The 22,047-nt window shown below is 47.2% G+C and overlaps 2 protein-coding genes across 4 annotated transcripts in view; one reads left to right on the forward strand and one right to left on the reverse strand.

The window, feature by feature from the left end:
• Nucleotides 1-20,017, reverse strand: part of PNPLA7 (patatin like phospholipase domain containing 7) — a 126,204-nt gene extending 106,187 nt beyond the window's left edge. For all 3 annotated transcript variants that reach the window (XM_065036068.1, XM_065036066.1, XM_065036069.1), the window contains exons 1-11: nucleotides 19,817-20,017; nucleotides 19,102-19,159; nucleotides 16,366-16,431; nucleotides 15,866-15,953; nucleotides 15,189-15,271; nucleotides 11,455-11,543; nucleotides 11,233-11,373; nucleotides 9,808-9,967; nucleotides 8,304-8,384; nucleotides 1,706-1,834; nucleotides 311-391 (exon numbers count right to left, since the gene is read on the reverse strand). In XM_065036068.1, the coding sequence (XP_064892140.1) occupies nucleotides 311-391; nucleotides 1,706-1,834; nucleotides 8,304-8,384; nucleotides 9,808-9,967; nucleotides 11,233-11,373; nucleotides 11,455-11,543; nucleotides 15,189-15,271; nucleotides 15,866-15,953; nucleotides 16,366-16,431; nucleotides 19,102-19,134 (951 nt within the window). In that variant the 5' untranslated portion in view covers nucleotides 19,135-19,159; nucleotides 19,817-20,017. The remainder of the gene's footprint in view (nucleotides 1-310; nucleotides 392-1,705; nucleotides 1,835-8,303; nucleotides 8,385-9,807; nucleotides 9,968-11,232; nucleotides 11,374-11,454; nucleotides 11,544-15,188; nucleotides 15,272-15,865; nucleotides 15,954-16,365; nucleotides 16,432-19,101; nucleotides 19,160-19,816) is intronic.
• A 22-nt stretch (nucleotides 20,018-20,039) lies between these two features.
• MRPL41 (mitochondrial ribosomal protein L41) lies at nucleotides 20,040-20,650 on the forward strand. Its single transcript, XM_065036073.1, has one exon. It carries the CDS (start codon nucleotides 20,159-20,161, stop codon nucleotides 20,564-20,566), a length of 408 nt encoding a protein of 135 aa, XP_064892145.1. The 5' UTR covers nucleotides 20,040-20,158; the 3' UTR covers nucleotides 20,567-20,650.
• The last annotated feature ends 1,397 nt before the right edge of the window (nucleotides 20,651-22,047 follow it).

Raw genomic sequence — 22,047 nt, forward strand, 5'->3', positions numbered from 1 at the left:
GACAAACTTTTACCAAGTGATTATTTGCTGTAATTCTGCTGCGTTATAACTAAATTAATCACGGTGATGCACGCACACCAGTTTGAAGAGATGCATTGCTTCAAATTTCTGAAATTTAAGCTTTGCCCACCTCCCCTCAAGTCCCCATGTATCAGCATAGGTTGGATTTCATGGGCTGGTTACAGCAAGCACCTCACTTCTCAAGTACCATCGTTATTAGATTAATATGTAACATTCACTTTATGATCTTCTGTAAGAAAAAAACCTCCCTGTGCATGGGAAGAGCAGATGAAATGTTGGTCAGACTTACACAGTTGAAGAGCTCGGTGGTCAGCCCCAGGTAGTTGTGCAGAGCCAGGAATGTCACCCTCTGCAGCCTCACCATGATGATCTAGACATGGGAAACGAGAAACAGTAGCAATGGAATTAGCATTCGCTCACACTCATTTTCGCATTTAGATATAATTACATACCAGAGTACCTGAAGGCACTTTATAAAATACAGACTGTACCCTAAGCTGAAATTGCTTTTTAGCAGTTGATATATTGAGGCAAAGATTCAAGGATTTACCAAACTTCACAATCATTTGACAGCACAAGAATTCAAACTCTCATTCCCAAACAACAAATAATACTTTTTGTTTTCTATAAACATTAACAACAAACACACCTTGACGTAAAATCATTTCCTTCCATCTTTTCCCTCTCATTAAAAAGTTATTCCAGCCTTCCCCATACAGAGCCTTTGCTATTGCTCTACAGACTCCAAACTAACAGGAGACATCCCTGCCACCGACCTTCCTCTGCCCTGGCGACTCACTCCCACTATTAAACCACCCTCACTTTTGTATCAGCTCTTACGGAGCAAATTAAATTGGTATAATGAGTTGCTCTCTTCAGCCATCAGCATTAGGAGGTTTGTATCTCACGCATAAATCAGCCAGGTACCAAAACAGCTCGCAAGGACGAAAAGATTTAGAAGTGACAGTAAAACAAAATGACAGAGTAGAATGACCCCTGTGTGTCCATTGGGATGTTACACAGGGACAACGCGCCCCTGGGCAAACCCTCCACACCAATTCGTTAATGCACAAATCCCTGCACCACCCTCCACTCACAGGAGGCATAATACACGGTGCAGACTGGCAGCGCTCACTTGAAAACTGCCCAAGCTCCTGCAGAGCACAGGGAGGTGAACGTCAAACCATCACAAAGCCCAGCTCTTCCCTCGGGTGCCGACAATCGCTTCCAAACTGGAAATTCACACGTCAATCCGAATTTTGTGAATTTTGCAAAGCGCCACCCGTCAGCAAACAGCTTCTGAGGGTACAGCAGCTCTTCTTCAGAATATGTGACTGTCTTTTCCACTTTGAAACCCCGCTGGTACATAACCACGGTGCAGAGCCACGCCAGCACATTCTACACCACCAGGACCAAAGAGCCTACACCGCAGGTCAGGCTGATTCAGTGTGTGTGTATACTTATAAATTCTTTCTTCCTGTACATGATTAATGCAGAGATCATTAAGTTTAGTACTCTTAAGAGTAAGAGAAACAGCAAAAATCATCTAAATCTTGAAAAGAGGCTATACTGACCAGCTCCCTATCTGCAAAAGGATGATGAGCTGGCTGAACTTCAAAATGTAACTCAGAAATTGGAGTGGGTTTTTTTCCTTCCCCCAATTCTACTTAACAACAAAGCTTACCTGTACCACTCTAACGAGAGTCTCGGGGTATTTCCTGAACACGTCTTGGAAGGCATTTGCTGGGAGTCGCAATATAGTGGACGGAATGGCTGCTCGGGCTGAGACGGTTTTGGAAGGAGCAGGGTGACCCTAAGAGAAAGTTTGGGAGACACGAGGTTAATCCACCAATTATCCAACCCAATTCTTCCCAATCGCTTTCCAAATACCTCCTTTGATATTGTATATAATCGACAGACATCATCTGGCCACAAAAAGCCTTGAACTTGTGTTCCGTGACCCGCGGGCGCTGTAATGAGGGCGGTGGGTCAGGTGCATCCACATTGGCAATTTCACCGGTATTAAAGGGAGACAGAGAAATAAGAGCTACGGGAAGGTGTGTCGGATTAAGGGGAACTGGCTGGTCTATCAACTCGATTAGAGTTTTATTACCAAGCCAGGCTTCACAAGTATTTCAACTTCCAGCTACTCCAGGCTGCAGAGAACAGAGGTTTTATTATCTGTACTGAGGACCAAGGCATTTGCTGCAATAACAACCTCACACAATTATCACAATTTACAACAAAATTGGATAGTAATTACATACATAATGGAGAAAGACAAAACCCAGGCAGACTTATTGCACTCTAAGGTACATTTATATGTATCTTCACATATATTCATGTATATATGAAACATTGCAAATGACAAAGCCGAACAGGTTCTCTCTGCTTGAGATAAACTGGGTCTACACCTTCCTGAGTTGCCTGAAGAACAGATGAAGAATTAATAAACCATTGAAAATTAAAACTGCAAGTTGGTCAAACACAGAGATTTTGACACTGGGAGGCAAATTCAGGCCTTTCCCCCTTGAATCAGGATATATTTTAACAAAGAAATTCTACTGCCAAATACTTGGATAACAAACTCCAGACAACACACCTTTAATGCCCCATTAGCAAGCACTGAAAATAATGTCTATAAGGCATTAGTTGATTTATTAATACATGAAATATTGATTTATCCAGTATTTTTAAGATCAAAAAGAGTCCTTTTGTGACACAGAGCGCGAACTAAAGAAGAAATGGAGTTTCTTCTTCCACCGTCGAAAATAGTTACAGCTCTGCCTTGCTGGTCTGGAAGGCACCATGAGGCAGGTTCTAAAATTAAATTAATTGGAACCAATCTCTTAATTACACCAACTCCGCTGACCTTTTTATAAAATCTGGGGATGGTATTAATAGCTTTGATTTTCAAGTTCCCGAGGGATTTGAAATTTTAAACATCTCTTCGACCTACAGCGCGAAGCTACCAGGCGTCCTCGCTTCTCTTGCATCTCTTTTCATTAAGTAAAGACATTAACAAATGACATTCCTGTGCTTTTGCTGCACCCAAAAATAAATGTAACGTTCTTCTTTTACAAGCCAGGTTAAAGCCTGGCTTTGGATGATGAAGTCATTTGGAATTCTCCTTATACACAAATGAAAAAGAAAATATATATATAGTCTGCCTTTAAGCATGTACGTCGCTATACTTGCCATCAACCGTATTCCCTAAAAGACTCCACACCAAATATACAGTGGAAAAATTAAAGAAATCTATTAAAACTTTAGTTGTTGGACAAGGGATAAAAGTGTTTAATAGTGTCCCGTAACAGTTATTCAAAAGGGCAAAATAAACACTGTATTTCCCATTTGTATCACAGAATCACAGAATGGACTGGGTTGGAAAAGATCTCAGAGATCATCCAGTCCAACCCTTGGTCCAACTCCAGTCCATTCACTAGATCATGGCACTAAGTGCCATGGCCAATCTCAGTTTCAAAACCTCCAGGGCCGGTGAGTCCAGCACCTCCCTGGGCAGCCATTCCAATCCTGACCACTCTCTCTGCAAAGAATTGCTTTCTGATCTCCAGCCTCAATTTCCCCTGGCAGAGTTGAAGCCCATGGCCCCTTGTCCTATTGCTGATGCCTGGGAGAAGAGACCAATCCCCACCTGGCTAGAACTGCCCTTCAGGTAGTTCTGGAGAGTGCTGAGCTCAGCTCTAAGCCTCCTCTTCTCCAGACTAAACAAGCCCAGCTCCCTCAGCCTCTCCCCATAGGGCTTGTGTTCAAGTCCCTTCCCCAGTCTTGTTGCTCTTCTCTGGACCCGCTCCAGCACTTCAATCTCTTTCCTGAGCTGAGGGGCCCAGAACTGAACACAACACTCCAGGTGTGGCCTCACCAATGCAGAGTACAGGGGAAGGATCACTGCCCTTGTCCTGCTGACCACGCTGGTTTGGATACAGGACAGGACACCGTTGGCCTTCTTGGCCACCTGGGCACACTGTTGGCTCATGTTGAGCTTCCTGTCCATTAGTCCCCCAGGTCCCTTTCTGCCTGACTGCTCTCCAGCCACTCTGTGCCCAGCCTGGAGCGCTGCAGGGGGTTGTTGTGGCCAAAGTGCAGGACCCGGCACTTGGCCTTGTTGAACTTCATCCCATTGGAATCAGCCCATTTTTCCAGTCTATCCAGATCCCTCTGCAGAGCCCTCCAGCCTTCCAGCAGCTCCACACGCCCTCCCAACTTGGTGTCCGCAGCAAATTTGCTGGTCTGTACTCTACCCAGTAAAGTGTTTTGGGGTTGTTTTGAACAGTGCTTGTTTGGGAATAGATCAGGGGTGTCACACTCATTTTTACCAAGGCCGCGTCAGCCTCACGGTCGCCTCTGAAGGACCAAATGGAATTTTAGGCCCGTATAAATGTAGGAGTAGTTGGATAGACCAGCGCTGAGAACCTCTCAGAAAACCAATTTTGGGATAATAACAGATAATGATGCAGCCGCCTTTTTCTCCAAAGAACAGCCCATCCCTCCAGTTTTTCAGTGTGTAATTTTTCCTTTTCGCGATCCTTGCATGCGAGCAGCTGCCTCTGGAAAGGGCAAAGCACCACCTCTAACTGGGCTGGAACGCGGAGAGGAAATGTTCCTGTAATTGTCAGCTCTCTCCAATGTAACGTAACCAGCCGCTCACGGAGAACACCACATCGAAATTACAATATTTTCCAATGGCACACGGGGGTCACAGGGAACAGTGAAGTTATAATCAGTAGTGAATTAGGGCTTTTTCAACAGAGAACTTTTTGTTCTCAGCGCAGATAACTATTTACTTCTGTCTTGCTCTAAGAGCTGCGGAGTGACTAAATATTGTAAGTGACGCACGTCACAGCTGAAGTTTTAGCTGAATCCAGATGACAGCTAATGGCCAAATCCAAATGAATTTGGTTAAGAATCTGCTACAGGTGCTTATCATTCTCCCACCAGGAACAACTCCCTTTTTGTACCCCAAGTTCTGCCATATCCTCCCTATTCTCATCGCCTGGATTGTGTCCTCCTGCTCCCCCCTGCCTCCCCCGTACCACACCAACGTTCCTGCTGCAATCAATTCCTTCTTTATAATCTCATTTATCTTGCCTGCTCCATTTAAACAGACTCCAGCCCTGCAGGCTCGCCTGCGGCCAAGGTTGGCTTTTTCATCTTCTTTTAACCCTCAGACTTTCATTTTTTCCCCTTCAGTCACCTCCAATGGATCGATATTCCTCCCAGTCTCTTATTTCTCACTCCGACTACGCCACCTGCTCATCGTGTTCCAAATATTATCTTCACATGGAGGACAAAAGAAGAGTAAAACCGCAAACTCAGCATCAAACACCATCTCTATTTGTCCCGTTTGACTCTGAATGAAAATTCAGCGTTCAGGGAACAGCCCCGACTGCACAAGGGAAGAACAACAGCGCCCGAAAACCCGTGTGTGGGCATCACCAACAATCAGTTCAGAGACTCCTCTAATATTTGAGGCAATAGCAGTTCAGAGTCAGATTAACCACAACACAGAATTGTTCCAAAACACCAGGAAAATGTTGGTGTCTACGGGGATTCCAAAGCTCCTTGTTTCTCCTTTTAATTATTGAGAAAGCAGCGTTTATCTGTTCTCAGAATGAGTGAAATGCAGAACAAGTCTCTTATGCCATAGCTGGTATCTTCGCAATTAGTAGATCTAAGCAGGCACTTCAATTTAAACAATTAGAAAATTAATTATAGAGGTAGCTCTCGTGTGATCTTTCTTTCGGATCCAACAACAAGAGGTCGCCACTTCTTGCCCCAATCTCCATTTCCTTGCACATCTCTCAAGCAAACGGGACAAGCCAGACACGGCGTGTTACAAAATTAGTCAAAGAAACCACAAATCCAGCTCAGACAACTCAAATCCTCTCTGCATAAATTCTTTCTTCGTGTGTCCTGGCTTTGTTAAAAACAAGACCGGTTCTCTTTTAGTGATTTTTCTTCCAGCTCAGTTCTTTAGGTGGCTGGACTTTTCTGAGTTTTAGCTGCATATTTTTTCTCGGATGCTGCGCTCGGTGCTGACAGGAGACCAACGGGATGCTGAAGAAGCTCGTGTTTAGATCTATTACCATGGTAGCCAAGAAAGACTGATAAGTTTTCCCACGTTCCGTTGTGAGGGGGCGTGTTTGAGGAGGGGTGGATGAAACAGGTGAGTAAAACTGACCAACTAAGTATTCCATCCCATAATCGCCATACCCCTATATAAGAGGGTGATCACAGGGTCACGCTCTCTTCGCCCGTGGCCGGCATCCAGAGAGGCCCCATCTGTCTGTCTGTCTGTCTGTCTGTGATCCCCAGCCCGCAGGCCCTGCACCCCGCACCCAGGCTCCGCTTTGCTGTGCAGTCCCGCCCGGGACTCCCGGGGCCGGAGCTGCAGCTGCTGGAGCCGCCAGCCCCGCAGCCCCAGCTCTGCTGCGCAGTGACGCAGCGCCACATCAGCACTTGCATTGGCTTTGTGCATTTTGTATGTATTCTCTATTTATTAGTAGCATTAGGAAAGCCCTTAGAACTCTCCAACTTGAAGCCTAAGTCTCTCTTCCTTTCCCCTTATCTTTCCAATCATCTTTCCGATCTAAAGGAGGGGTGGCGGGAAGTGAGGGGATAACAGGGAGCGTCTGCCTTGCCTTAACCCTTGACATTGTGTCAGATCCATGTGTTAAAATTAATTAAGGTTACGGTATCTGCAGGAAGTTCTAAGACTAATATGGAACGTACCTGAGAAATCTCTATTTTGACAAACACTACTTTCTCCTTCCTTACCCATTTTCCTGGTACTTTTACACCCACAGTCAGTAAGGAGCACAACGAGAACTGAGAACAACACAACCAGTCAAAGCTGGGAAACAAGGGAGGAAAGTGGGAGTTGTAAAGATAAATGAGAACAAGTTACTTCATTAAAAACAAATTGCAAGCTTTCTGGTCAAATACTCTTCTGCATGCTGATAACTCTTTGAACACACTTTCAATAATCTATATTTTCTGATTTACCAGTGGTCTAACTCAAAAGAGAAAAATAAATAGAACAATAATAAAAAACCCCCCACATACCACAAAATGAATGGCAAGCACCCGCAAACCATTGTTATATAAGAAGGATTTCTTCTTGTTTGTTGAAAAAGAATATAGGAAAATAATGCTGTCCTTAAGAAAAGTTACCTGTGGAAGTAACAAGGGCAAGGATACCTCTAAATCATTTGCTGTTAATATGGATTTGGCAGCAAGATCTAGACTTGTACAGTCCAAATTATTCACGTGCCATGACTTTCTATGGAAGAAAATGTGACCAAGCTTAAAAACTGTTTATCGCTTTCAATAGGCTTCATGCAAATTTAATATATATATTTGTCTGCTTGCATCTAGAAGTGGCAACGAACACTTTACAGAATCATTAAACTACTTAACACAACGTTCCCCTTTAATGAAAGGAGAGGCCAAGCACAAGAGCGACACGATACAAAGTCAAATATGAACAACTTATTGATCAGATTATCTTCATCCTCCCAGCCACCAAAAAACCTTCAAGCAAATGCTTTAAGCGCTTGTGTATTATCGAATATAATGAATTTGCTCCCTTCGATTTAGGTTTTCCTAAACAGACGCGCTGTCACAACTGCAGCAAAACCGTATTGTAATTCCAACCGAAACAAAATCCACACCACTAATTTGCGCAATAAAAGTGAGCGGCCAGCGTTCAGCTCATCTGGTCCCCTGCGAAGCGCACAGCCTTCCGACAGCCAGCGGCAGCACCAACGTTGAGGGAAAAATCAACCCATCAGCTGCTTTCACAGTATAATGACGATAATAACAACTGTCAGATTTATTTTCATTAGGCTAAATGAAAATAAATTCAGTAAGCAACAAATCAAACAGTGTAAAACCCCGATTTGTGGGCCCTACGCTGGTCCCGCTCCCCTCTGCTCTGTGACCTTGAACAAACCACACTGTACCTCAGGTTTCCAGCCTTAGAAGAATAATTCCGATCCTATTGCTTATCGGAAATAACCAGTGTTCCACTAGCGAGCACACACATCTCACAACCAACTAACACACCACAGAGCTCCATTTACAGCTGTGAGGCCTGGGAGGAGGGAAACAATTGGTCAAAGAAACATTTCCCATCCTGATTCTTTCCTTGTAATATTCAAAAGGCGACTTCCCTCATGGAACAGAACTGTAGAATGTCCTGAGTTGGAACGGACCCACGAGGATCATCGAGTCCAACCCCTAAACCCATGAGAACTCACCGTGATAACGTCGAGGATGCTGAGAAGGCTGTGGACGCTGTCTCCCGCCAGCACCTCCTTCACCACCACTTCTGTCCCGTCCTGCAAGCGAAGGACAGACCATCACCATGGCAAACAGCTGGGTATTTGGCATATATGGAGCATCTCAGAAAGCTCAACCCGCTCTCCTTTTCCCACTCTGAGCAGCCCTACCAGAAATGGTCCCCCGTTACAATCTGGACGCTCGTTTCCTCTCTGCCCTGGCGGTAGTGTGCCAATTCAAGCCACAGTTTTCAAACACCATTCCAGAAGTGATAAATTAAAAGAAATTAAAAGCCAGTTTGGGCTAGGGGGAGATGTAACCTGTTTGTCTTTGCTGTGTAACAACTAAAGAAGAAAAAGCGTCCTTCACGCTCAGAATTAGCTCCCTCTATGGAGGGATTACATGTCAACAGGTAGTGCAGAACACAGGACAGCAAAACACAAAAATATGCAGAAATTAGCAAATTTGGAATAATATACAAACACAAAATCCCTGACTTGTCAGCCATAAGGAAACTATTCCCATGGTAAAGCTAAACCAAAAGTTCAGGAAGAAGGAAAAATAATAAAAACCCAAATTAGCCGGGGGTGTCGCCAAGGCTAACGCTCGCCAGTTTAACACCAATAACACAGACCATCGGTTCTCTTCCCTGCCTACCAAAAGTGAACCTGAATCTTCCACCTCCCAGCCAGGATATTATGCAGTGAAGTGCACTTGATCCCTCCAGCTCTGTACACCTCATTGTTTTGTATAGCTGCCATCCAAAAGGGAATGTTTCCAACACAAGGTCAGTCCAGCACCCCGTCCCCCCTCAATAACTATGCACCTAGTGCATGGGAGGACGTTTCAGAATGCCACATCAGCACTGTGTTCGCTCTCTCATCTAAGACATGGGGGACCACAGCAAAAAACCCTTGTTCTTTATAAATATCATAGTCCTGAAGGGTTGGAATTAATCCTTTCTAAATCACTGTGATTCAATGTCTAAGTTTAATCAATGATTCATGCCAACCCATATGCTATGCCAACAGATTGATCTCAAGAACAGAATCACAGAATCCCAGACTGTCAGGGATTGGAAGGGCCCTGGAAAGCTCATCCAGTGCAATCCCCCCATGGAGCAGGAACACCCAGATGAGGTTACACAGGAAGGTGTCCAGGCGGGTTGGAATGTCTGCACAGAAGGAGACTCCACAACCTCCCTGGGCAGCCTGGGCCAGGCTCTGCCACCCTCACCGGGAACAAGTTTCTTCCCAAATTTAAGTGGAACCTCCTGTGTTCCAGTTTGTACCCATGGCCCCTTGTCCTGTCATTGGTTGTCACCGAGAAGAGCCTGGCTCCATCCTCCTGACACTCCCCCTTTCCATATTTATAAACATTAATAAGGTCACTCCTCAGTTTCCTCTTCTCCAAACTAAAGAGCCCCAGCGCCCTCAGCCCTTCCTCATAAGGGAAAAGAAGCACAGCTGGGTTTATACTTACGCTCTCCTGGATGCAGACTTCCAGCCTGCCGTCCTGCACCACGTAGATGCTGTTGTCCAGCTGCCCGGGCCGGATGATGTATTCACCTTCGTGCAACTGCACAAAGAACATGTGCTTGCACAGCTCCAGGAAAAGAGGTTTCTCAAAGTGGCCAAGGACCCTGCAGGGAAGAAAACACAAAGGGAAGCCTAAAATTGCCATTTTCCTTGGAAAATCCTCCCTAAATTAGCATAGCCCCCAGGCACAAACAGCAGAGAAACCCCAGCAGCAAGGCAGGACAGAATTCCCCCGTGCAGAAGGACAAGAGCCCTGTGAAATGCTGAAAACTGTAAAAACTGAAGGTCTTTTGTGAACAGCACTCCAAGTAACGCCAGCAGGCTCTGAAGGACATATATCCAATCTTCCTCATGGCTTTTGAAGGGGAAGAAATAAAATCCTGCAATAGATTCACACATTGCATGAAAAAAGTGACCCTTGGGAACTTGCCATTTTAGCACAGGCACCCTGTCTGTGCAACCAGAACACACGAAAAACACTGAAAACAAAGGGAAAAATCCCTGTCATCTGCATGAATTTGTAACTTGGAATATTGCAGATAATGTGCACCTGGACCCTGCAATACTGGAACTAGTCGGTCACTACCACACAGACAGAAATACGCATCTTAAACCTGATCATTCTGTGCACAGCACCAAAGGGCCCTTGGTACAGCTCCACTCCCTCACATTTAACAGCATCAATCAATCAAATCCTGCTGCAACATCAATTAGTCACAGGAGATCATAATTCCACAGCAGAAAGTTCAGATGATTTAAATAGCAGTTTTATTGCAGTATGTATGACCTTCAGGACTAAATTATGTCAGAACTGGGAGTAAAATGAACACACGCAAACAAAACCAAAATTACGGGTCTGAAGATCACATTCACTTTGCTGCGTCAATACAAACACTGGACTGAATGGGCACAAAGACCCTCCTGCAACACCCCCAGGGCTGAGAGGGTTGTGTTTGATTCTGTTTGCAACCTTCTTAGCCAGAGAAATAAAGGATTCTGCAGTTTAGAAAGCTGCCAATACAGTAGCCAATTAGCATTTCCAAATGATGATGCCCTTCTGTATCAAAAATTGTCTGGTATTCTAAAGGGAACTTAAAACATACTAAGAGAAATCTGTTCATGTCAAAAAAGCTTCATTATCATTATGCCCCAAATTAGGCCACTAATATATGTCCTCAACTGTTTTCTTAATGTTTCTAGAAAATTAGAAGTCAAGTATCCTTTCCCCATATGAACACTCAGCCAACAGCTTAACGAGTCTGACCATGCAGACACAAACTTTAAGACTTGACACAAACTGCTAAATATTTAGATCACTTGAACATCCATCAAATGCAAACCCCAAACTTATCTCTCCATTTCACATTACCTGACATTTTTAAGCATGTATAAGACTTCCGATGGCAAATGGGAATTCTTGACATCAAATTCAGTCAGATCTGCCTCTAGCAAGGAGGGAGGTGGTTCTCTGGGCTGCAGAGTCGGACTTTCTTTCTTAATACGCAGAATCCTACAAAACAAAACAGAAGGCAGAGAGTTCAGGAACCAGGCTCCATGGTGTTAATTTTCCCCTTCCCAAAAGCCCAAGTACCTTTTGGCCAACGATAAAACTTTGGTCCGTTTCCGCATCCTTTGGCGAGGCACCGTGTTCCCAACCAGAGTGTTCGGAAGGGTTGTAACCTAGAAGGAAACCACAAAAACAAAGGCATTTACTAAAACCCAAACCAAACTAAAAACCAAACCCCAATCCACCAGTTCCAACCCTGCAAAGGCTCCAACTCATCTGCCAAGTCACCAGAATGTGAGCAGAGAAGCGCTTGTACAAGACCTTGGAGGATTGGAACAATCTACTGTGGGATCACATTCTTTCTAGAAAGCAAAAGGAGTATACATGGGTTTTATTAAGCTAGTACTACAGTGGTGCTGGATGGTAGAGGGAAAAGCCCCCAGCTACACAGTTCTCGCTCAGAAACCCTCCAGAGCAGGCAGAGCAGCCACATTCACAGCTCCAGCCTGTGCTGCTGACAAACAAGCGCTGTGTTCATTTCTGAGCTGGCAGCAAACTCCCCACACTCCAGCAAGGCTCCCACTTGCTTTTAACAGGTACTACATGCCGCCTCCTGGACAAATGCAACAACTGCAAGGCCGAAAAAACACCTTTGAGTTACTTTCCAAACGTTATAGTTCTCCGTTTGCTTCTCAGGGAGCTGAACCCCAGGGAAAAGTCTCTCTCTCCAAAAAGAAAACAAATCCTTAGTTTGGAGACTCAATTATTTTTCTCTTTTAGGGAGTAAAATCTTGGTACTTTATCAAAAATACATGAAGTACAAGCAACAGCATTTAGTTTGTAACATTCTATGTCTTACTCAGGAATAAAAGCAAAGTCTAAAATTCCAAAGCAAAAATCACCTGAAATTATCTTAGTACACGGAACTCTAAGCATTCTTTACTTATGTTACATATGAACACCTGTGTTAAAGAATATTACAATTACAAAGTTGCTGGCAACACACACAACTTGCTTTCACTGGGGGCTTTTTTAGCCAAGGCTGATCCACAATACAGGAGTGAGGTTCAGGGAGTAATCTCCTCCCTCCACAATGAGACACAGCCCCACAACTGAACTTTAAAACCAGCACAGTGTCTAATTATGAAGTCCAAGCACTTGAATTCACCTGGGTGAGGCTGAGCAGTGTGTGAGCAGAAGGCTGCGGCCGCTCGCAGGAGGAAGCGTTTGCTCCTCAGCACACAGTGACCAACAAAGCAAGTTCACTTGCCTGGACCTTATTTCTCTACAGATGTTGTTTTCGGTGCCCTGGCACCTGTGTGTGAGTGCACAGCTGGATTCCAGCAGGTTGTCCCACGGCTAGGACACCCCCCGCTCTGCCAGTGACCCCAAAAGAGACCAGTCCCAATCACAGAATCCCGGAATGTCAGGGGTTGAAGGGCCCTGGAAAGCTCATCCAGTGCAATCCCCCCATGGAGCAGGAACACCCAGATGAGGTTACACAGGAAGGTGTCCAGGCGGGTTGGAATGTCTGCACAGAAGGAGACTCCACAACCTCCCTGGGCAGCCTGGGCCAGGCTCTGCCACCCTCACCAGGAACAAGTTGCTTCTCAAATTTCAGTGGAGCCTCTTGTGTTCCAGTTTTTACCCAGTACCCCTTGTCCTGTTACTGGTTGTCACCAGAAGAGCCTGGCTCCATCCTCCTGACACTCCCCCTTTCCATATTGATCCCCAGGAATGAGTCCCCCCTCAGTCTCCTCTTGTCCAGCTCCAGAGCCCCAGCTCCCTCAGCCTTTCCTCACACGGGAGATGCTCCACTCCCTCCAGCATCTTGGTGGCTGCGCTGGACTCTCTGCAGCAGTTCCCTGTCCTGCTGGAACTGAGGGGCCACAACTGGACACAATAGTCCAGATGCAGCCTCAATCCTGCTTCCCCAGTCTGAGGAGCCTGCTGGACCTGCACCCTGGCTCTGCCTCTCCAGGGCAGTGGGCAGGGACCACTTACCAGTGTCAAAATAGCCTTTTTCCTTCACCAACCATTTGTATTTACCATTATTCACTCAACAAGTGACTACATGCAAGCACTAACCATTTGTTACTCTAAAAACAGGTCAGAGTTCTGCCTTGAGTAAGAGGCAGCTTTCCAAAGTCAGACTTTATCAAAAGCATCATACATACTAAACCTGTGCACAGAGCTCCAAGCAGTTGCTGCACAGATTCTGGTGTGGGAAGCATTGAGTAAGGAAATCACCTCGACCTCCAGGACCTCTTGCACAAGCTTGTACCAAAACCCAACACAAAACCTCTGTGCTGGCACAGGCACTCACGGCACCTCTGAGAAAATGAGTTCTATTGACTGTGATGGTACAGTCAGAAATAAAAAAACAATCTCACATGCTGCATACACAAAGGAGCTTCAAGGGAAGTGTGTATTTTGAGGAGAAAGACAGGAAGATGAAGCTCCTCAGTTAAATCCAGGCAGTCAGTGATGAACACCTAGCACGCCTACTGAGAGTAACCTCATACATTGAGGAAAATGTCTGTCTGCAGATTTCCTTGAGCCTTCTTGTAACTTCCCAAGAAAAGCCACTTGCAGAGACAAGAGCAAAAAATAAATAAACAAAAAAACCGAACTAAATATCAACCAGTCATAGACTCAAATGATTGTGGAGCAATCTCCCTTATGAGGGAGTGGAGCATCTCCCGTGTGAGGAAAGGCTGAGGGAGCTGGGGCTCTGGAGCTGGACAAGAGGAGACTGAGGGGTGACCTCATTAATGTTTACAGATATATAAAGGGTGAGTGTCAGGAGGATGGAGCCAGGCTCTTCTGGGTGACAACCAGTGACAGGACAAGGGGCAATGGGTGCAAACTGGAACACAGGAGGTTCCACTTAAATTTGAGAAGAAACTTGTTCCTGGTGAGGGTGGCAGAGCCTGGCCCAGGCTGCCCAGGGGGGTTGTGGAGTCTCCTTCTGTGCAGACATTCCAACCCGCCTGGACACCTTCCTGTGTAACCTCATCTGGGTGTTCCTGCTCCATGGGGGGATTGCACTGCATGAGCTTTCCAGGGCCCTTCAACCCCTGACATTCTGGGAACCCGTGTGATTTAACCAACTGATGCAGAAACAGGTTCACAACTGATGGAAAATTCTTGAGAAGACCTTTCAGAATAACAGGACAGGAACAACACCAGGATGGGAACCTGAGTGCAGAGGTGGCATTCCTTGTGATAACCCAAGGCACAGAGCTCGATCCTGGGATAAAACCCTCTCGAACACTCTCTAACGAGACTGTTTGACAAGTCCAATTTGCAATTGATAACAAGAAAACAAGGGCGCGTATGCTGAAGTGCTCAGTGCTCTCCACAGACTGTAGAAAAGCAAATATGAGCGTCTGGTGCACAGACAGACTCGCACAGGAAAGAGGGTGCCAGATTCCAGTGGGAAGGCAGTACTGGTAGTCACCATCTGAAAGGGACAATCCTGAGGTAATGAATATCTTGAATATAATCCTAAACACTACGAGAGATTACTACAGAGATATATATTAAAAAAGAAAAATCAACTCCATAGTGGAGTCAGATTTACTCCTACCCTCAATGTCTGCAAATATTGCTGAAAGAGGTAAGGCTGGGCCAGAAAGAGAAGCTTTTGCTGTTCCATCAGAATTCAGACAGAATTCCAGGAGCTCTGAAACATTCCCAAAATTCCGGTGAAGTTGTCTGGGTTGAAGGCCCTGGGCCAGGCTAAGCAAGTGAAGTTCACAACACCTCCCAAAGTGGATTTTAATCTTCCCTCCCACCGCACCAGGTCCCCTCACCTTCCTCATGATCTTCCGCCCGTAGAACATCACTTTGTCTCGCTTGCGGAATCGGTACTGAGGCACGTGTGGCTGGAGTTGTTCTGAAAAAGAGGAGCATCCCGTCAGAAACCACAGCAGCTCTGTGCTAACGGAAAGAAAACGGAGCACGGGCTCCCGAGCAGCTGCGGTTCCCGCCTGCGGAGCTGCAAGCTCCTGTGGCCAAAGTTTGGAATTGAAACCAACACAAGACACCTCATTATCCAGCTCTGCTCAGCCACGCCAGACTAGGGAAGAGCTGGCTGGAGGCTCTGCCTAATCACCAGAGAGATTAAATGGCTCTAAACAGACATAAGGATTTAATCTCACCAAGGAAACCTCTGATTCACCTGTTTCTCATTATCGTAATGGTGAAATTGCAGCAGGGTTGAAATTCTTTGCATGCCAGCTATACTACAGCTGTCATAAAGAAATAAAACCTCCAGCGTCCTGCACGTGACAGTCGTGAATCCTACGCTCACGCATGGGTAAGTGAATTAACCAAGTTCTTCAGCCTTTCAAAGCTGTTTTTCTGCAAGAACCAGCAGCTTTGCAGCGAGCCATCGGTACAAACCGGCACAGAAGCTACCGCTTGTTGCTACAAAAATACTGAGGTAACTGAGAAACTTTTAAAACACACATAGTTCGTGGGTACTTACTGGATCGTTTCACTCGTCTGTAAACGACAAACACGACAATCGCTATGAGGAGCAACGCGACCGCGGCTCCAATGGCAATTCCGGTCAGCTGTGGGAGGAATTCAGGGAGGAAAGAAGTCAGCAGCTTCTACACTTGGAGATTTTTAAGCACTGTTTGCAGGGCTAAAGAACACTTAGGTCAGTAAGAAGTCTAAAAGTCAAGCACATTCATAAATATTTAGTTTTTAATTAAAACATCACATATGCAAAAAGTTTTAGTTTAAACTACATCAGTGTCTCACTCATAAGCTCACATGCAAAATATTCAGCGTTTTTCCCCCCTGTGAGCTGATCACCTCAATGTACATGGGGTGAAATAACAAGCGTTCATTCCTGCCTCACACACAGCGACAAAGAAACACACACTCAGACTTTGACTGTGACTCCTAGAGCTCCCGAGAAGCTCCACACTATTTACACACACACAGTCGTTCACCCGGCTGTTTGGAGCTGTACGTTACCATAGTGGTCTGTATTCTGTCTTCCACAAACTGCAGAATGGCTGTTCCGCTGGCTGGTAGCACAGTCTAGCGCCAAAACAAAGGTGAAATTAGTTTCCCGCAACTGGGAATAAGTCTCAATAAAAACACCTCGGTGCCTGGTCTGGCACACAAACCACAACTTGATTGTATTTGCCAGCATCTTTCAGCTTTGCAAACAGCAGACAACCAGTGGAGAGGGGTCATTAGTGGAGTTCTATGGTGTCAGGATTCCTAAACAGTCCTAAAACAGGGTCGAATGGTGAAGTGATATTAGAAACAAGGAGGAAACAAACCAAGTCCAAGGCCAGATGCATCCCCCTGTAAGTCTTGAGCCTCACAAGTACTTGAACCTGAAGTACCACACACAGTTCTGGTCCCAGTTTTTGCCTTCGGTCACTCACAGAGTTTGTTCCAGTTCTACAGAGCAAATCAAACTCCTGCCTGGGCGGTCAGCACAAAGGGATCGCTGCCCTCGCGTTGTCTTCTTCAGCTGCTTTAACGCAGCACATCGACAATTTACCTTCCCAATGTTAGTGAAACTAACTCTACCACTGTTATATCAGACTGTTATTAGGGGGATTGTAGTGACAAGTCACAAGAATTTGAGGAAAAATAAGTTGAAAAATTGTTAGCAACACATACATTTTGGCAAAATACAGAGGTTCTCCTGCCCCTCTGCTCTGCCCTGGGGAGACCACACCTGGAATATTGTGTCCAGCTGTGGCCCCTCAGTTCCAGCAGGACAGGGAACTGCTGCAGAGAGTCCAGCGCAGCCACCAAGATGCTGAAGGGAGTGGAGCATCTCCCGTGTGAGGAAAGGCTGAGGGAGCTGGGGCTCTGGAGCTGGACAAGAGGAGACTGAGGGGGGACTCATTCCTGGGGATCAATATGGAAAGGGGGAGTGTCAGGAGGATGGAGCCAGGCTCTTCTGGGTGACAACCAGTGATAGGACAAGGGGCAATGGGTGCAAACTGGAACACAGGAGGTTCCACTTCAATATGAGAAGAAACTTGTTCCTAGTGGGGGTGGCAGAGCCTGGCCCAGGCTGCCCAGGGGGGTTGTGGAGTCTCCTTCTGTGCAGACATTCCAACCCGCCTGGACACCTTCCTGTGTAACCTCATCTGGGTGTTCCTGCTCCATGGGGGGGTTGCACTGGGTGAGCTTTCCAGGGCCCTTCAACCCCTGACATTCTGGGATTCTGTGATTCTCCGTGTAAGTCTACTGTGGTCACAATTTATTTCCCTTTGACACTAAAGGGACTTAAACAGTTCTGCCACTGTTCAGGCCAGTATGATCTCAAATAACAGCAAAAATAGTCGTTGCCAACTGACAGTCACATTGCTGCGACATGAGGGGAAGAAACACATCACAGAATCACAGAACCACAGAGTGTTAGGGATTGGAAGGGACCTCAAGAGATCATCTAGTCCACAAATCAAACAGATGCACAGACCCAGCCCTCCCGCCTTGATACAGAAAAACAACGAGGGAAAAAAAGAATCTCAAACCTCAACAAAAAACTGCGAGGTTGCTGCGTGGTTTCTCAAAAACACTGATGAAAACGTGATATGCATCCCACATCCTATGTGGTGCAAGTTTTCAAGCAGAATCCTTGTGGAAAAGCAGGGGGAGCAGCACAGGGGCTGCAAGCCCTGAGATGCTTCAAATGCCTACACGGTCCTTGTTGCATCACAGCACCTGGGACGGTGTGACATCACCATGACGTCACCATGGGACACCCCAAACCTGCAGGAGCTCTCTGAGGAGCGCGACAGAGCTCACACACACCTTACAGGGCTTTGAACAATTCCTGGAGGCAAAACTCACCTGGAACAACCCCAAAAAGAGCCTCGCTTCATTCAAAAATGGAGCAGTGACACGCTAAGGGTATGTATTATATCAGCATAAATAGCATTTGTCCGCTTTTTCAATGATGCCGATATTCCGTTAAGAAAATGAGCGTTAACATTAATTAACAGAAATACACAGCTGCACGAACGCTCCCGCCCGTCCAGAGCACCAAGCACAGAACGAGCAGCTCTGCTGCGAGTTTAACAAGCGAAAGGCAAACAGTGAGACAAACACCAGGCAGGGAGGGGTGGGAACCCTTATCTGCCCCGAAACCAAGGACTCAGACAGGACACCAGCCTTCCCTGCAGCTCCTCAGCACACCGGCTCACATGCCGATGTTTTGAGTGTAGATACGGGGTTATCACAAAAATTTAACCACATACAAGTAGGCTGTACGTGTTTTTCAGTTGTGAGAAGAACTATTTCCTACCCTATTATACATAACATTACATATTATATAGAACTATTTCCTATGGGCCTTGTATTTTGTTACTATGAAAAACACCACGAGCCTTGTTGGACTAATTTTTCTATTTATGATTAAGAACAGAACACAAGAAGCTGCCAGAGAATCGTGCAATTCTTCCATCTTTTAGGCTAAAACTGTATTGTTGAAGAAACAGGTACTTAAATCATAACACTCTAACACCTTAGAACACGAATAAAAACAGACACACACGAAAAAATGCGACCATTCTTAAATCTTTTGGGAGGATAAATGTCTTATCGAGAAAGATTTTTTCAAAGTATCATTGTATCTAAAGACATCACCTAAATGCTATCAAATGAGGCACAGTAGCCTTCAGCTTCTGGAAATACGGGGGAAATAAATATGTCCAACAATAATAACGAAGCATCCCCTACCTCGAGGCTGGTGCTGTTGCTTTCTTTATCCATGGCTGGCGGAACATCAGGAGCAAAACTAAGAACAAAAAGAGACGGCTGAGTTAGGAGATGACTGCTCTTCCTAATGTAAAGTGATTGTAACTTTGCAACACAAAGCGAACCAGAACTGCCCTTCAAATCTGGCAGAAACAGACAATTCAAGGGGAAAATCTTAGTTTTTGGTGCATTGTCGCTGTCTGTGTGTTGAGGAGCAGAACCCGGCAAAGGCAGAGACACCAGGGCGGCCGAAGCTCCCGGGAAGCGGCTCAGTCTCTGCTCCCCCGGACGGGGAACCGCCGGGAGCCCCGGAGCCCCCGCCCCGCACACACCGGTCCCGCGTTCCCTTCGCTCCAAGGGACCCGCAGCTCCCGGTGCCGAGTGCGGGACACGGGGACACTTCACCGACACCGCACCGGGCACAGCGCGGAGCCGCAGCCCCGGCAGCGGGTCAGCCCCGGCAGCGGGTCAGCCCAGCCCGGCTCACCCCGCCCGTGCTGCCGCCGCAGCGGGCGGAGCCCCCGGCGCTGCCCCGCTCCCCGTTAACGTAAATCACGGAACGCGGACGCAAATCAAAATAAAAAACAACCTCCCGGCCGGGCCACAGGGCACCGGCACCTCCCGGCTGCCGCCACGGGCCCTGCCGAGCGCCGGGCACCCGGGCCGGGCCGGGTCGGGTCGGGTCGGGTCCCCTCACCTGCCGCCGCTGCCGCACCCCGAACCGCCGCCGCCGAGGTCAAAGGTCACCACCGGGGGCGACAGTCGCGGCGGGAAGACCCTGCCCGCCGAGGGGGAGGGACAGGCCCCGCCCACTCCGCCGGCTCCCTGCTGCTGATTGGTGGGAAATGACCCCACCCCCGCGCCGAATGGCCCGCGTCCTTCGCAGGTTAGGATAGGCGCTGCGGATTGGCTGGTGCGTTTCGGCCAATGGGAGCGGGCGGTGTTGCCGTGTGCGGAGGCCGCGGCGCGCTGAGGTGAAGGCGGCTCCGGTACCGGAGCGGGGATCGGTCCTGGTTTGGCTGCCCCCCCGGTGCCCGGCATGGGGCTGCTCGCCGCGCTGGCCCGCGGGCTGGTGCGCGGCGCCGACCGCATGTCCCCGTTCACCAGCAAGCGCGGCCCGCGGAGCCACAACAAGGGCCGTGGCGCCAAGAAGCTGGGGGTGCTGACGGCCGGCAGGAAGTTCATCCTCCTCAGGGAGATGGTGCCGCAGTTCATCGTCCCCAACCTGGAGGGTTTCAAGCTCAAGCCCTACGTCTCGTACCGCGCCCCCGAGGGCTCCGAGGCGCCCATGACGGCCAAGCAGCTCTTCAGCGAGGTGGTGGCTCCGCGCATCGAGAAGGACGTGAAGGACGGGACGTTCGAGCCCGGCAACCTGGAGAAGTACGGCTTCGAGCCCACGCAGGAGGGGAAGCTCTTCCAGCTCTTCCCCAAGAACTACGCGCGGTAGAGCATCGTGGGAAGACCATCGCCCTGGTGTGAGAGGCTGTTACTGGCTATTAAAAGCAAACCCTTCCTCTTGGTCTTTCTGCAATGTCTGGTTTAAATTGGCGGTTCATGTTTCATCCCCGGCTAAGGGAAGTGTTATTTGTGTGTGGTTGTGTAAGCGTGTGGGCGTCCTGCTCTCAGACAAGAGCTGTTTGATCAGACGCTGATAATTAACAGGCGGCAGTTTCTCTCCAGGCGGCTGAAACATCATTTTGTCCTTCTGGGAAGGAATTCCTGCCCTGCGGGAGCGAGAGGACGGGTCTGCCCCTCTCAGGACGGTCCAGGGTTCCCTGGCTGTGGGGACAGGGCACCCCGAGGGGCAGCAGTGGCCAAAGAGGGGACACAGGGATGGATTCACCCCCAGCTCCAGCCAAGTGTTCCACAGACCCAGGAGTGAGACCTGCAATGGGCAAAGTCAAGTCTATACCCTAAACTCTCTGAGAACTCTTGCTTATATTAAATGCCATGATTTTCCCTGACTTCCCCAAGCCTTAAAGCTTCTTTCTTTTAGGGTAAATCAGGATACAGTTACCAGGTACATCTAACGTCTGTGCCTTAGCAGTGCAGCTGCTCGAAGTTGCAAGGTTACTGTTTAAGTTTGAAACATATCTCAAGAGTTGTTACTTTGGGACATTTATTAAAGAGCAGTGTCTTGCTGTTCACCAAATAAAATGGATACAAGCGACATTTACATGGACAGTTGTGTGCAACTGTTTAAAGTAGAAGCTGCTAAATTCTAAATGGTTTAAGTCAGGGGGTGTCAAACTCATTTTCACTGGGGGCTGCATCAGCCTCGCAGTTGCCTTCAAGGGGCCAAATGTAATTTTAGGCCTGTATAAATGTAAGTACTCCTACATTTATTTACTTCCATTTATTTTTTAAGCTGTCAGAAAGAACATGTTTTCCTTGACACCCAAGTGCTGGGTCTTTGAGACTTTGATTCTTCTGTGTCTGGAGAGTGCAGCCCTCCCTGGAGGTATTCAGGGACTTCCATGAGGTTTTCTAAATACAAAGGACTTAAAAGTTCAGGCATTAGGGAATTAAATTGCAATTAAAATGTTCACTTTTGGAGAAAGAAAGCATGTTTACTTTGTTCTCAGTGAGCATCCAGTCTGTGATGAAGACTGACAGATGAGTCCTTAAAGTGGTATTTAAAAAAATATATAAATACCACTTTTCAGGGCTGGATGGGGCTGTGATGGCAGGTGGGGATGCAGCACTAGAGCCCCAAGTAACCAAAGTTGTGAGCGCGCTTGGGCACAGAGGGTTCAAGAACCACATCTGCAGTGGGGTGGAAGGGAAGCTGCAGTTCTTCTAATTAAGCCTGACCTGCATTTTTCAGCTCACCAGCATAATATTTATGCAGATGTGGTTGACGTGGAGCCTTGCCTGTTCTTTCAGAGGTGTCACTTTCTTGGGGACAGCCCTTTGCAGGGGGCTGGA

Source organism: Columba livia, chromosome 19, assembly GCF_036013475.1.
Source record: "Columba livia isolate bColLiv1 breed racing homer chromosome 19, bColLiv1.pat.W.v2, whole genome shotgun sequence".
Lineage (NCBI taxonomy): Eukaryota > Metazoa > Chordata > Aves > Columbiformes > Columbidae > Columba > Columba livia.